This window comes from Ranitomeya variabilis, chromosome 2 (genome assembly GCF_051348905.1).
Source record: "Ranitomeya variabilis isolate aRanVar5 chromosome 2, aRanVar5.hap1, whole genome shotgun sequence".
Classification (NCBI taxonomy): Eukaryota; Metazoa; Chordata; class Amphibia; order Anura; family Dendrobatidae; genus Ranitomeya; species Ranitomeya variabilis.
In genome coordinates, this window is record NC_135233.1 from 286,418,306 (window position 1) to 286,435,256 (window position 16,951).

Sequence of the window (16,951 nt, forward strand, 5' to 3'; positions counted from 1 at the left end):
TCTGCTATGGAGGGATCCCCAACCCTCCCCCCAAATAAACAAAAGAAAAAACACAAACACCACTACATAGTAACCAAACAAATATTCCTCCTTTCCCCAGGCAATAGAAGTCATACTTCAATTCTGAGTTCCATGGGTGCTTCCCTCCTGGTAACAGGACTACTTACAGCTGTAATAGTTGTGGGGTCGTCCGGCATGGGGATTCAAGACACTTCTGCAGCAGATTCTTCCACTGTAGAGGCACGCTGTAGGTAAATAACTTCCATTTGCTTTTCACAGATATTTGGTTACGAGAACCACCAGAACATTTTTTGTCTGAATAAAAATAAATAAATAGATTTCTAATGACATTACATTTTCACAGTAAGATTCATTGTTACAACTTTGCCATTCATGAAATGCAGCTGTTCTATCTCCAAGAATCCCCATCACCCATGTAAGGCTGCTAGTAATATAGCTTGTCGGAAAGAAAAAGCGCAGATAGTGTCTTATCTCACGATTTAAAGGAAGATTCGCCAGTAATGTAACTGCTCACCTGATGTAGAAGATTCTTAGGCATATAGTGCCGGCTGCCGCAGATCCACCGGTTGACCGTAGCTAAATCACTGAATAGGAGGATTTGTGGGTTGTGGTATTTTCCTGAAGGAGTCATATGTACTCCGAAACGCGTAGAATAAACCACTGTTCAGTTGAACACTTTGTCTGTTTCTGGATGAGCTGGCAGTGCGGATCATAACCCACAAATCCTCCTATTCAGCGATGTAAGGCTGCTGTGATATGGCTGTGTGGGAGCCAAACATTTAGTGCCAAGAACAAGGTTGAACGCCATAAGCAGACAGGTGGTAAACCCTTCTGCAAAGGTTTTGTAGCTTTGTTTTGATGGGATTCAATTCTGTTGTTGGCACCAGACATTCAGCTGGACTGGTTCTACAACCATCTGAAGGTGGTCTACTGGCTTGTATACACTGTCGGACACTGTATACTGACGCCAGACTCCCTTTCATGACGCCAACACCAGGTAATATCTCGGCAAACATAGATTCCGGATAGGTCATATAATGGCCACACACCTGCTCTGTAGTTGGCTTGTAAAATCTCAGAGATCCAGCAGCTGAGATAGTGGACCCGCGTTTGTGTCTTCCTCTCCTTGGACTTCCCCAAGCCAGCAAACATCATCTCCAATAACTCCTGAGTGAACGCTTGGGAGTGCAAGACCTTCAGCAGTGGCTGCCAGAAACGTAGGAGAGTGCGGGGTAGGCGAAGTTCTTCTCCTTGATCTAAATGCATAGGGGCAACCCACAATAGAATCATTAGGAAATACAACCTGGAGAAATGTACTTGAGCAGAACTGCAGAAGTATATTAGTTGTGTAAATGGGAAAAAAATTACATGATTTCATTTTAGGGGAAAAAACCAAATCAAGCTGGTTCCAATTTATTCCTCTGGAACAACAGATTAACAAGGTTTACATTACAGCCTCATGTACAGACCAGTGCCCGAATACGCATGAGAGCCATATACAGGGGCCAGCCATTTATACCCAACTATAGTTCATCAATGTTTGTTTTTTTTAACACACTTTAGCAATAGACCCCAATTAAATCTACGAAAAGAGACTCCCTTTTACAACCATGTTATATATTAGCTACAAAAAGTGGTAACACAGCACAGTAGGACACGACAGTTGACACCATAATTAGTCGGTCAATTTTCACCAACGACAAGCGTTTTGTGTATCTACATGGAGCAATTCAGATTCTAATCACCGAGAACCATAATTATTGGTTCTTTCCATAACCAAGGCTGTTATGTCCCAATACTCATAGGAAAGTGTAGGGCGGATTTCTTTAATGGCAGAACATTAGGCCCTGTGTTCTAGTATGTAGGCAATGGTTGATTCACAGTCACAAAGATACCTTCATACAAGTCTGCAGACCTAAATTGTTTTACCATAATCAACTTTGTATTTATAGGTATAATAAAATAAAAAACACTTATTGGTTTTCATTAAAAAGTCAACCAAACAAGAAGTGAAAAACCAAAATAGAACCACCACCACCCAAAATGGACAACACACTGCAAAAAGCCTGGGGGCCGTGTCTGACCCTGATCAGCTTACTGTACTCGCTCTGCCTTGCAGCAGAGGTTAGCACCCTATAAGATGCGCAATTGGCGCTCCCGCTCTTCGACGGCTATCCCATCTAGCCCTATCAGGCCCTGGTAAAGGAGGCAAGAAAAGAACATGGGGACACACATGCTGGGTACATTGATGCACATGTGTAAACCATGCTATGACACTAGAAGGGATTGTAAGGGTCAGATGTATGAAACTCAGCATTAACAAATCTATGTGCAATAAGGCCCCAGCTTGATAAAGTGCAAAAGGGAGTTGTGTACATGAATAGTCTCACGAATCGAAGTCTGACCGATTCAAAATAGGGGGCTGTCCCTTAAATTGCCCCTGCATACCAGTGGAGGTTGCACCCTATGTAAGTGCAAGAGACGCCCCGCTCCTGATGGCTGACCCTTCCGTCCCCATTTACACAAATCGGTGAGGGGATAACAACCAATTTGACAGATAAGGATACATCAATATGAAAAGGGGATACACTAAATTCATTCAAATATAGGATAAAAAAAAAAAAAAAAATATTCAAGCTACCAAATTGGCAATAGGGTCATTCCATATCAAGCGATCCAAAATATGAATATTTTATTTACCCGACGTCTTTAGATTTTTTTTATTTTTTGTTTTTATGAAGTACAACTTTATTTAACCCCTTAGTGACGGAGCCAAATTTTTGAAATCTGACCAGTGTAACTTTATGTGGTAATAACTCTGGAACGCTTCAACAAATCCCAGTGATTTTGAGACTGTTTTTTCATGACACATTATACTTTATGATAATGGTAAATCTAGGTCAATATGTTTTGTGTTTATTTATAAAAAGTAACACATTTTAGTAAAATGTTAAAAAATTTGCACTTTTCTAAATTTGAGTGATTATCTCTTTAATCCAGATGGTCACACGACCGCGAACCATTAATAAACAACATTTCCCACGTGTCGGCTTTATATCAGCACCATTTGTAAAATGTTATTTTGTTTTGTTAGCATTTTATGAGGTTTAAAAATGTAGCATCAATTTTTCATATTTTCAAGGAAATTTACACAATTTCTTTTTTTAAGGACTTACCCATGTTTGAAGTGACTTTAGGGGTCCTATATATTAGAAAAACCCCAAAAGTGATACCATTTTAAAAACAGCACCCCTGACATATTGAAAACTGCAGTCAGTTAGTTTGTTAACCATTCAGGTGCTTTACAGGAATTAATGCAAAGTGGCATGACAGAAATGAAAATGTGTATTTTTACCACCTAAATGCCTCTAACTTCTGAACAGATTACTACAGCTGTCAGACTGTAAGGCCGCTATTTGGTCATGAACTGACATGGCAAACATCAGGACCACACAATCATGATCTGAGGGCACCAATTTGGATAAAGAGGAAGCCCTCACACTCTGTTAACCATTTATAATGATGTAGTCACTACTGACAGCAGCATCTAAGGGGTTAAACAGATTTGGACGGTGCAAACACTGATCATTGCTGATACAGCAAGTTGTCAGCTATAGTGCATAACCGACAGCTGCTGGATTGTCACCTGTATGGGGAGGCTATTCTCTTATATCTCAGGTCAGTTAAAAGACGTATTGGCGGTCATTAAGGGGTTAATTACAGATTAAAAGACTTGAATTTTTTCTTCATCAGCTAATTATTATTTTTTTTTTTACAGATTTCTAAAGTTTTGAAAAAGCGCGGACTTTGGCCTGGTATGGCTTTTTATTTTTTTATCATATCTCGGGCTAGAATTAAGATAAAGAGTTGGGAGAGGCATTATTTTTCTCAGAAAGGTACCAGCTTTTATTTGATATGTCACAAGACTATGTGTCTTTATATTTTGTTTTCGAGAAATCAAATTCAAAATTTTGATGCGCAATTGTGAAAAAAGCGTATGTTTTAAAATTGTGAAAACATGCATGCGTGTTACTTGTGTTCTTGATTATATTTGTACAGGGATTCAACTTGGGACCTATCAAATTTGTATTTTAAGCCTTGAATCATCTGATTTTATGTTTGTCTGAGTTTCTTCCTTTTTTCTTTTCAAGTTACAACTTATTGAATTCAACATTTATATGCAACAATAAAGAAACACAAAAAACAAACACCGAAGTGCCTGAATAAATACATCTTAATCATCATAACACAACTTGCTCAGCATTTTCAACCTGAATGCATTGAACAAGCCAAAAGATAAACAGGTCATCATAGCCTCAAGTGTGATTCTCTAAATACAGTCTGATCCTAATTATATGTTAAAAACCAGATTAAAAGAACCAATATTTTTATGACCTATTTATACTTGCAACAATTTTGTTTCTACTATATCACTAAACATGTAATTTCTGAAGTGTTTAAGAAGAATAGTACAGTAATTAAATCCTCGTACTATAAAATATGAACTAATCAAACAATTAATAGTAGGTTTTTACACTGGCCTGTTATCATCAATGTGTCCCTTCTAGTGGGTGAAATGTCATCTTGTCCATAAGCGCTCACTAGCAATGGGGGTTTCCTTCTGTTTCAGAGTATGTGCGGCTGTCATGGTGCTCGGCTCCACCTGAGTTATATCTGATTTTTGTAACTTTTACAATGTCTGGTTTTCTTGGATACACAAAGGACGGCGCTGGACCAGAAAAGTCACTTCTACGTCTTCATTTTCACAATCTTTGGAGAGTCCAGTAGCTGCCACCAGTGCCAATCATATTCACAGGTCACATCACCAGTTCTGTCATCCATTGCCAATCTTGTGCCGCCTTCTACCACCTCATGGTCTTCCCTGTCTTTGCTGAATGAAGAAATCCTTGTCTTTATTTCTGTTTCACTTCATGTGATGACAGTCCGGTATTGCCGAGTCCCTGTGATGGGTTCGGCTTCCTGTAACCGAGGTTTTTGAAAACTCTCCTCCGCTTAGTAGTCCTGGTTCGTACAATACATGAACTGGATGTTAAGAGTATTTTTTCTCCCTCCATTTGAGGAGTTGCCTGGGTGATAAGATTTGGTGTGAATACGGCCTCTGGAGGCTCTCATCTGCTCTGCAGTCACCGTCTACCCCTGGTCATTCTCAGCCCTAACAAAGCTTCTCCTCTGTCCTCTCCTGCTTCTAATACTCTAACATAATAAAATACAGTAATATCTAAAAATCATGGATTATTTGGTAAATATGGACCCCACACTTTTGGACCACCGGCTGAACAGATCTGAATTGGAGATTTTCGAATTCAGACTAATAGTTTTATTTTTTTAAATATGATCCAATCACGATCCCAACTTGTGTTTTGGTACAGATGTGGCTAGGAGCATAGCAGGCACACAGTTTTTGAAATTTGGAAATAAAACGCTTTTTTCGGAAATGCGTTTTAAAATTATACCGTATAGTAACATGCTTATGGCGATAAGTTCGTATTACTTATCAACAATGAGATACTACAAAGTCTTATGTCTGTTTCATAAATCGAGAAGTGTTTGGCCATGAACCTGCTGAAAAGTGACCATAACAAATACAGTTTGCTGGATTTTACCGCTGCAATGCATCAGCAATAGTTGGTGTTGGGGTTACCGTTGCACTGTGAGCATGCATATAGTTACTCAGTCCTATTAAAACCTCAGTAGTATGTGCCAAACAATAGCCGACATCACAAAATGGTTTACACTTACAGGGGTCACATGTAACAGCAATAAGTAGCTGTAGGAAGGGGGATGAGTTATGGGGCAATATACTTGGGACAAGGACAGTATAGAAGATTTCAGACATTCAGAAGATGATTAAAAAGTTGATAACAGGAATATGGTTTGCATACAGATATTTGCACTATTTAAGTTTCAGGCAAATTTGGCAAAAATGACAACAGGAATAAATTCGTTAAAAAAAATTAAAAAAAAAAAGAAGAAGTGAAAGAGGTTCTATTTAAAACCAAAGCAGCTGTGCACATGACAATGCATTTGCCCTTTTGTTATATTGGATTTTAGTAGAATGGTGTAAATACAATAATTTTGATTTCACCAACGTGCAAGAGCGCTGTAAATGGCCAAGTGCCATGGAAGCATTAACATTGATGGCGACAGACAGGGCAACTCAAGTGTCTTATACAAGAAAATTCCAGGCAGGGTCCAGTCTCTCTAGTTCTAGTAATATAAAGTGCACACGTTTCTATCATGGGTGAAGACAATATTTCTGAAACAGGAAGTCTCTTGTCCCTGCATTTATCATTCCCCTCCTCACCCAGCTGCTCCCTCCTCCCCCTGCCAGGGACTTTTGCAGTGACTCATGACTTGTGCAGGGAAAATTGACCTCCTGTTCTACATAGAGCTTAGAAGGATTCAGCTAGTCAGTTTTTAATCATGTGATGTCATAGAGCTAATGAAAAAAAGAATTATTTGGGTAGAAAGGGCAAAATGAGCAATTGTAAGTACATAGTGCTATATCGTATGATAACTGCAACATATTAATAGGAGGAGTGCTTCTTTAATATTTGATCCCATGTCAAGGCCACATAGAATGACAGACAGACATGAGCGCTGCTGCATGTACACATACTAAGCTTGACCACAAAGTGGAGAATTACTATTTGTGTCACATTATAGTCAAATCACCAATATTAAAAACAGTGGTGCACATGCATTGGGTACATTACCTGGCTCTATCTTCAGGGTCAATAGTTGTTTTCCAGTAGGTACAAGTAAACCGTCTTCAAGGAGAACATCTACTGCAGTCTGAACGCTGGGAGGAGAAAAACACAAGTTTTCTTTTTTTAATACATGCAGAGATTCTTCATATATTCTGAGACCGATATATACATATCCATCTCTTAACTTGACGTGTGACACAATTGTTCAGAACGTTTAATCACTAAAATAATCACTCTCGCAAAGCTTGCATGTTTTTGGTGGATTCAGAAGAAAAGGTTGTCGGAGGGTGTGCTCTGATGCCTGAGAGGAAACATTTCTCTGCTGCTAAGAAAACTGCCAATCTGACTGTAATCTCTCTCTGGAACTGAGGAATCAGTAGAGCATCACTTCAGGAATACCCTGCAGCAGTTTTGGAGCGGTGCTTCCTCACAGACCAGCGTTTTGTGCTCTGGCCTACCCTGGTCCCGGTCCTGGCTGCTGAGCTTTGTAGATTCTGTTGAGTCAAGTGTGAAACAGCTGCTCCTTCCACTTGGTGAGCTACAGAATCGTGGAGGAGAGTGGCGAGGGTTAAGTCCAGGGTGCTATGGTGAATTGACAGCAGTAATCTACAAGAAAAGCTAGGTGAAGGGACTCCATTAAGGTCTCATGTGGGGCCCAGCACAAAGATGGACCTGGTGCTTCCCCCTAATCCAAGCATATATAATAAACCACTGAAGTAAAAATAAACACGGCCCTCGAGGCAAAAACAGGAAAACAAAAAAGTAGCACAAAGCACAGTCCTTGTGGTAACGGGGGATCTGCCAGCTCAGAGTTGACATAACATACAAGTTCAGGTTAGCACAAACATGAACACTTCTCTGGAGTAAGCCTGTCCATGCACATTGAATGCCTCAGGAGGTTGACTATTAAAACCCTAGACCACACCCTGGAGGTGGAGATAAGGTGGACAACCTCCCACCCACTCTATGGTTCTTATAAAGGGCTAATTAATCTAATGCAATGCCATCAGATCCAGTCCCTCTAAAGATAGTAGCTAGAGTGTGGGCAATAGCACAGAATAGATTGAGGGGCTCGGATAAGTCACTAATTTCACCCAGGGTACCGCTTTGGTTTAATCCTCACCTTCCACATGTATATTCTCTGCCTGATGTGGTCCTCTGGGCGAGGTATTTCTCAGATACATCTGATTGGCTTACCTTTGAGGATTTCCAAGCTCGATACAGGATTCCTTATACCACTAAGTTCCTATATATACACACTCACACAACTTCGTCACGCAGTGTATGCACAATTTTGGAAAGCCAGTCCCTAGGCTTTTTTCAAAATTGGAGGGGCTGTTGGGGACATCCTATTTACCTAAACCCCACACAAGCTTATTCTCTTCTCCAGTCATCTGTTGACAAGCCTTATGATAAGGTGAAATTGGTGGCGGATACATCTGACTTAACAGTGGAGGGAGAAGTGGAAGATACATTTTATTTCTCAGTGGTGTGCAAAACTGCCTCTTCAGAGAGGAAGAGGACTTTAACTCTATAGCACCACCTGTTGGAGGCAGCGATCCAACAAGTCAAAAATCGACCCTTCAACGAGCCTTGCAATATGACGCATGATAAAAGCCAAATCAGAATCTAAACTTTACACTGATGAGGGTCAAAACACCGTGTCTGCAAAGTTGAGATTCTGATTTGGCTAGGAGAGAGGCTCTGCACTGAGGTCTAAGGAGTAAGGTTTCTCCTTGTGGAGAGAGACATACCAGCCCTGTCATGCCAATGTAAGAAGGATTGCTGGGTCCAACAGGTGGCGCTATAGAGTACTAGGCCTCTTGCTCTTTGAAGAGGCAATTTCCTTATTTATTTTCCCAGATGAGCAATGCCCATTGAATAAGCCTCCTTACATTGACATACTGGCCGTGGTATGCCACTCTCCACAAGGAGAAACCTTACAAGTCATTCCTCAGTGGCGAGTGCTATGGACAAAGTTTCCTACACTCCGGAAAGATTGAGGGGGTTTGGGATGGCTCTGGTTAATTTGTGTTTTTATTGTCAAGCGGCGGTGGGCTCCTCTCTGCACTCAATTTGGTCCTATCCAAAAATTCTTCCATTCTGGTCTGAGCTTCTCTTTATTCATGAACGCTCTGAATTTAGGTGTTGTCCCCTAAAGTGTGTATTATAGTGGAGCTTATTGATGGCTCCGACGATGGACTATTTTTTAGATTTCTGTTCTAGAAAAATAATTACAGTATTTTTCAGATTATAAGCATTTTTGAGATACATTTGGGAAAATTGCTGCCGGAGGCTGTGCATGAGCAAACTGAGATCTCAGGAGATGCACGACGGGACACCCCATCCTCCCAACCTGGATTCCGTTGAACTGCCCCATTCCTGCCACCAGCCTACTGAAGCAGCAACCTTGCCCAATCAACGTCAACCCCCCGGCAAGCTGCAGTAAAATGGGATTAGAAGACGTACCACCATTTTATTTCAAGTATTTTCCCCTATTTTGCGCCCCAAAATTTGTTAAGCGTCTTGTAGTCCGTAAAATACGGTATAATGGCATGGAAATCCACGGAAGTCCCCTGAATGATCCACTGGCTGCAATTAGTCAAATATACTCCACTATATAGCCCTCTATATAAACAGGAGATGTGGTTATAAGTTTGATAAGGTTTGGGGGACGGCGATTAGTAATAGACACTGCCCATTAGGACTCCCAGCAGAGCCTTCTGTATGGTCAGTGCTATCAGATGTCTGCAAAAGGTATTAATCGCTGCCGCGATGAAAACTAAATCTCCGAGCAGTCAAATACTCGGAGGTCACCCGTGCGGGAAAACACGAGCAACGAGTACACTCGCTTATCAGTAAGTTACCACCTTTTCTAAAGATAGGTGATAACTTATTTTCACGGTCACACACAGCAGATACGCCGAGAGCCACAGCAGCCTTCATTCCGGAGTGATTTATATTAACCGTGAAGGCACAGTTTCATCTCTATAATTAAGCGATCCTACATCATGCAGTTTGTTGCGTGCAGCAGCACAGGGCCCCCCTTTTTTGGCCACGAGCATGTCAGCCCGAGACCTTCCCCTTACAATGCTCTGCCCTGCATTACCTGCATTGCTGAACTAGCTCTGTGACTTGTGCTATAATCCACTCCAGATTAGCTGTGGCAGTCCATAATTTTCGAAACGCAGAATCACACTGTAGTTCTCCAAAAATCTGTATTTGAGAGAAAAAAAAAAAAATTACATATGTAATAAATTTATTTTCAAGAAGACAAACCACACGATAAGAATTTGTTTTTGCTCGCATTATGCCATGATCCTGTGGGATTCTCAAGGACTGAGCCAACGATGAGTCGCCCGTGGTGCGGCATCTTGTGTCCTTCCCCACTTTCCATTTTGGAATAGAGCCATATGATTAACGGAGAAGAGAGATAAACACTCCCCCACACTGAGTCACACAGATCAGCAACCAAGCAGCCACCAATACAGAATATGCCCCTACTAGTAGCGTAGCTACTGGAGGGTGGGATAGAGGGTGCCCCGAGCCCCCCACTCAGGGAGGCACACTCAAAGCTACCGCTATCGTTAACTACATCGGCATGCACAACAGGTAGTGCGGTAGTGTAGGGAGACAAGATCCCCATGCACTATTGCTGTCCGTTGGCAATACAGTGGCATAGACACCAGCGCACATGTAGGGCTTCAGAGTCCTGGCGCGGTGATGTCATCTGTATGAGCTGGTGCTATGACATCAGCACATTAGTCTGCCGCAGCCGAATCTATGGACTCATCAGGATCCAGGACTAGGAAATTATATGATGAAACTTATTATGAGATTGTGGGGGCATCATATATAATGGGAGACCCTGAAACTGTGTGTGGGGTGTCACTCAAAGTGCAAGGGCCATTATACATTTTGGGGGAGTTGTGGGCCCTTCATACTGTTTTCAGGGACGTTTTTTTTTTTTTCATACACATACACCACACCAATTGTAGGTAAAAAAGAGGCATAGGCATATATGATAAATAAAATCATACATTATAAAAGTAACACTCATTTTAAAACAAGACAAGGAAATTTATAAAATTACTGATGGCAAAAAACAGGAAAGGATGAAACGGATAAAAGCCGCAAAAAATGTACCGCCCTTATACTTTTATACTATAAACAATATAACATGCATTATAGCTCATTAAATAGTATATATACGCGGGGCATACTGCTAAATAACCTATCCTGAGGACAAACAATTTTTTAATAACAGTATTTTATATTATAAAATAATTTATGTGCATATACTACTCTATAAATATACGTTTCTGGGATTCAATTTTAATTAAAAAAAAAAATGCATAGTGCTAAATCCTACGGTTATTATGATGCAAAACCTATTAAAGTTTTACACCTCCCAGGACAATATGTCCATCTATACGTATAACAACTGCCATAATGGCTTCCTCAAATAGGGGTACGCAACTTGAGGAAGCCATTATGGCGAAACGGCGCTGTGGGGGTCACTGACACACTCAGGAGAGGACACATATGTATGTGAGTAAAATAGGATTCTAGCTGCTATGGTTAAATTTGGATCTGCTAATTTTTTTGCACTGGGCACTTTCATTTTAAACAGTTGTTATACGTATAGATGGACATATTGTCCTGGGAGGTGTAAAACTTTAATAGGTTTTGCATCATAATAACCGTAGGATTTAGCACTATGCATTTTTTTTTAATTTAATTTGAATCCCAGAAACATATTTATAGAGTAGTATATGCACATAATAGTATTTTATATTATAAATAATTATAAAATAATTTATTAAAAATCGTTTCTGTCCTCAGGATAGGTTATTTAGCAGTATGCCCCGCATATATACTATTTAATGAGCTATAATGCATGTTATATTGTTTATAGTATAAAAGTATAAGGGCGGTACATATTTTGCGGCTTTTATCAGTTTCATCCTTTCCTGTATTTTGCCATCAATAATTTTATGAATTTTCTTGTTTTGTTTTAAAATGAGTGTTAAATAAAATCATACTTTTATAATGTTTACATATATGCCTATGCCTCTTTTTCACCTACAATTGGTGTGGTGTATGTGTATGAAAATTGCCTTTGGGAGGTGGTAAGTCCACTATTAGATTTTGGTTATGTTTTCAGGGAGGTGTACATTGGAGGTCTCAGGGGACATTATTAAATGTTAAGTGGGCACCTAAGCATTATTTTTATAGCGGCACTCCGGGTATCGAGACCAGAAAAGATGCACAGGGAAAATTATTACGTTCTAGGGGCAAAATGTGGACACCATTTTCTAGGACATTAGTATTTTCTAGGAGGCAATGGCAATTTAACCATCTATAGGGCATATAAGAGGCTTTATTACTATGCAAGGGGCACAGTGGTGGCATTACAATGTGGGGCAGTAAGAGGAGCAGTCATTGTGCCAAACAGTAGGCGCAGGAATAGGGACACATGGCAGCAGCGGCCCAGCATTGGGTTGAGGAGTTTGTGCAGGTTGGGGATAGATTGAGACAGTGCAAGAAACGTGAGATGTCAAATGTGTCTTTGTTGCAGTCTCTGCAGATGAGTCGCGGCTGGAAAAGGTTAATGACTCCATCAGAAAGAACGCCAGCAGTAAGTCATTATCTGTAACTGTACTGGGATCACTCGCATATTCTGCAGGACAGGTAGTTTCTGCCACTATATGGCGGTATTATCAGTTTTCGTCTTTGTACTGAGATTTATTTTCAGTTATCGCTCTGTCACCTGCTGAGGTTCCCTTATACCCACAATTAGGGTCTGCTACCATAGATGTAATCAGGGTTAGCTGGTGAGGGGCGCACTCAGATGTTTTAACCCCCCTGAGCTGAGCCCCTAGCTACGCCTCTGGCCCCATCCTCACATTTCGGGGTGTAATGTGGCTGTAAAGGTATATGGAGTTGCCTAGTTACTGTGTAGGTGTCAGAGCAGAGAGTCCCCACTTCTGATGTAAAATGGGATTATTTGGTTTCCTGGAAAATCTCCTGAGTGTGAGTTGCTGGTTTGCACATTAGGGAAGCTGTAACCGGAGCCGTACTATGTGAGGCAATAATACAGCAGCAATGAACGTCAGCGGTGAAGTCCCCGAAAACTGTCAGCAGCAGCATCTCAACTCAGGAAAACCAATCCCCTTCGTGTGTTATTGAGATTAACTGTTCACCAGCAGAGAAGGTTATTAAGAAGCCGACAAAGAACTTCAGTCTGTGTTTAGGGAACGGTGGGTGACAAAGTGGTTCTGCATAATTGAACAATTTTGGGAGAGTCTCTGGTCATGGACTTGGGATTCTCAAATGGGACGACATAAGTGGGTTTCAAAGTGGGTACGGCAACGGCAGAGCCGCCACTGATGACATCCCATGGAAATCCCCAGCCCATGCCCAAGACTCAAACGAAAGGTCACTGAATGTAAGCAGAAAAACAAAAGCAGATCGTAAGTTACAGTAGTGAGGGAATGATAGGGACATTTTAATTTATATTAAAGATTCAAGGTTATTATTGTCGTCAGCGTGCCCGAGTGCTACATTCAAGTCGCCATAGCTGCCTAACAGCCACAACACATGCAGGGGTAGCCCAACAGGCAGTCCAGGCATCTGCTGCGGCTGTTAGTCAGCCAGGGCGACTTCAACATAACACATTCCAGCACGCTGAAGACTATTGGCACGTAAGTGTGCTTATCCAAGCTCGCTCATCACTAGTCGTTCGTTTAATATTAATTGTTAATTTAATATTAACAACTGTTTGAAAACCTAAGACCCCTTTTATGTGTCAGTTGGTGGAAAAAAAAAAAAAAAGTTGTGTTACTTCAGTTTTTAAAAACATATGGGGGGGGGAATGGGACATTCTGATTGGATAGAAGATTTAGCCAATCAAGGGTTGCAGATCAACACTGTGCCATTGTAAGCAGGGCTGTGGAGCTGGGATAGAAGGGATGGAGTCGGTATAAAATATATAATACATTGGGTACAGTAGCTCATTCAGTGCAGGAGGTGCTTTAAGTGTTTTCAGAATAATTTGGGAAAGTTATGAACTGTCTTATAAATGTCTGTTCTGTTCCTGATCTAAGGATCTGGGCTTTTAGTTGAGATGAATCTGTGCTGGAGTTGTGGAAATTGAGGAGTTGGAGGTTTGGTTTATGGACTCCACAGCCCTGATTGTAAGCAGAGTGTGGCTTTGTGTTATGATGCCTTGAATTTACCATCGCCTGGAGAAGATGAGATTATATTTAGTGTGCATAAAAAAAAACAACTGGAATCCATTCTCCTTACATGCTTCCTAGTGATATTACGGTGCCTGTAACCAATGGCCCAGGTGCAGCTATGAGGACATCTCGGCTACTTCGCTGCAGTAGACCCTGGGAGGTGACGGCATTACTCGCTCTCAGGAGGTCACTGTGTGTCAGCTGCACACTGGCCCAATGATTCATGATAAAAAACCCTGGCCTGGAATCCCCTAATGGATAAAATGACCAGAACACCAGGCTGATGTGAATGACGGGAAATAACCTGCCCGGCTGCTGAGTGCAGGGAGGAAGAGGCGCAGGACAGTACCTTGAACTGCTCACTTTTGTAGGATCGTAACGTCTCTCGGAGCTTCACTGTAAGGAAATGAATAAAGTAAATAAAAAAAATAAAGAACTAGACGAGATTATCTGCCAGGAGGAAAATTAAAAGCAGCAAGAATTAAATGTTATCTGTTTCCTGGTGAAGCAATTCAGCCACAACTGCAGAGTGAACAGCGTGACACTTATTGCAGAAGTGACGAGGCGGAAAATTCCCCTAGAAAAGCCAATATCCCCCGCTAATACAATACAGGAGGCATTGCTCAGACTAGGACTCTACCTAGAAAATACCTATAGTGGACATCAATGAAAACACACCAATACAGGTCACCAGTCTCATATCTAAAGGGGTTTTCCATGAATGCATTCTAAGTCAATGGATCTTTGAATAATATTTCCACAATAGGATGTGTTTCTCTCAGCACAGGAACATTTTAGGCTTCTTTCACACTAGAGTCGGGCTCGGCCCGTCGCGGTGCGTCGGGCCGAGGTCACCGACGCCAGCGTGGTCTCCGCCGCACAGTGGGTGCATTTTTCCAGCGCATCCGCTGCCCCATTGTGAAGTGCGGGGAAGTGGGGGCGGAGTTCCGGCCGCACATGCGCGGTCGGAAAAAGCGGACCGTCAGGAGCAAAAAAACGTTACATGTAACGTTTTTTGGTCCCGACGGTCCGCCACAGCACGGCGCAACCGTCGCAGGACGGTTGCGACGTGTGGCAATGCGTCGCAAATGCGTCGCTAATGTTAGTCAATGCTAAAAAAACGCATCCTGCAAGCACTTTTGCAGGATGTGTTTTTTCGGCAAAACGACGCATTTGCGACGTAATGCAGTTAACGCTAGTGTGAAAGTAGCCTTATTTAAACACATCTAATTGTGGAAGTTACTACAATTCCAAGATCTATTGATTAAAATCAACTTTAAAATTAACTTTGTTCGGGGTTAACCCCTTAAGCCCCGAGAGTGGTTTGCACGTTAATGACCGGGCCAATTTTTACAATTCTGACCACTGTCCCTTTATGAGGTTATAACTCTGGAACGCTTCAACGGATCTTGGCGATTCTGACATTGTTTTCTCGTGACATATTGTACTTCATGTTAGTGGTAAAATTTATTCGATATAACTTGCGTTTATTTGTGAAAAAAAACGGAAATTTGGCGAAAATTTAGAAAATTTCGCAATTTTCCAACTTTGAATTTTTATGCCCTTAAATGACAGAGATATGTCACGCAAAATACTTAATAGTAACATTTCCCACATGTCTACTTTACATCAGCACAATTTTGGAACCAACATTTTTTTTGGTTAGGGAGTTAAGGGTTAAAAGTTGAGCAGCAATTTCTCATTTTTACAACACCATTTTTTTTTTATTTTAGGGACCACATCTCATTTGAAGTCATTTTGAGGGGTCTATATGATAGAAAATACCCAAGTGTGACACCATTCAAGAACCACATTCAAGAAGTTTATTAACCCTTCAGGTTTTTCACAGGAATTTTTGGAATGTTTAAATAAAAACAAACATTTAACTTTTTTTCACACAAAACTTATTTCAGCTCCAATTTGTTTTATTTTACCAAGGGTAACAGGAGAAAATGGACCCCAAAAGTTGTTGCACAATTTGTCCTGAGTACGCTGATACCCCATATGTGGGGGTAAACCACTGTTTGGGCGCATGGCAGAGCTCGGAAGGAAAGGAGCGCCATTTGACTTTTCAATGCAAAATTGACTGGAATTGAGATGGGACGCCATGTTGCGTTTTGAGAGCCCCTGATGTGCCTAAACATTGAAACCACCCACAAGTGACACCATTTTGGAAAGTAGACCCCTTAAGGAACTTATCTAGATGTGTGGTGAGCACTTTGACCCAACAAGTGCTTCACAGAAGTTTATAGTGCAGAGCCGTAAAAATAAAAAAATCATATTTTTTTCACAAAAATTATCTTTTCGCCCCCAATTTTTTATTTTCCCAAGGGTAAGAGAAGAAATTAGGACAAATTGCACAACAACTTTTGTGGTCTGAGTACGCTGATACCCCATATGTGGGGGGGAACCATTGTTTGGGCGCATGGCAGAGCTCGGAAGGGAAGGAGCGCCATTTGGAATACAGACTTAGATGGATTGGTCTGCAGGCGTCACATTGCATTTGCAGAGCCCCTGACGTACCCAAACAGTAGAAACCCCCACAAGTGACCCCATATTGGAAACTAGACCTCCCAAGGAACTTATCTAGATGTGTTTTGAGAACTTTGAACCCCCAAGTGTTTCACTACAGTTTACAACGCAGAGCCGTGAAAATAAAAAAAATCTTATTTTTCCCACAAAAATGATTTTTAGTCCCCCAAATTTTTATTTTCCCAAGGATAAAAAGAGAACTTGGGACAAATTGGACAACAACTTCTGGGGTCCGAGTACGCTGATACCCCATATCTTGGGGTAAACCCCTGTTTGGGCGCACGGGAGAGCTCGGAAGGGAAGGAGCACTGTTTTACTTTTTCAACGCAGAATTGGCTGGAATTGAGATCGGACGCCATGTCACATTTGGAGAGCCCCTGATGTGCCTGAACAGTGGAAACTCCCCAATTCTACCTGAAACCC

The 16,951-nt window shown here is 41.3% G+C and overlaps 1 protein-coding gene across 2 annotated transcripts in view; it reads right to left on the reverse strand.

The window, feature by feature from the left end:
• LAS1L (LAS1 like ribosome biogenesis factor) overlaps nt 1–16,951 on the reverse strand; it is a 70,865-nt gene that overhangs the window by 14,020 nt on the left and 39,894 nt on the right. For both annotated transcript variants that reach the window (XM_077285086.1, XM_077285085.1), the window contains exons 6-10: nt 14,346–14,392; nt 9,862–9,968; nt 6,759–6,844; nt 1,071–1,277; nt 168–315 (exon numbers count right to left, since the gene is read on the reverse strand). In XM_077285086.1, the coding sequence (XP_077141201.1) occupies nt 168–315; nt 1,071–1,277; nt 6,759–6,844; nt 9,862–9,968; nt 14,346–14,392 (595 nt within the window). The remainder of the gene's footprint in view (nt 1–167; nt 316–1,070; nt 1,278–6,758; nt 6,845–9,861; nt 9,969–14,345; nt 14,393–16,951) is intronic.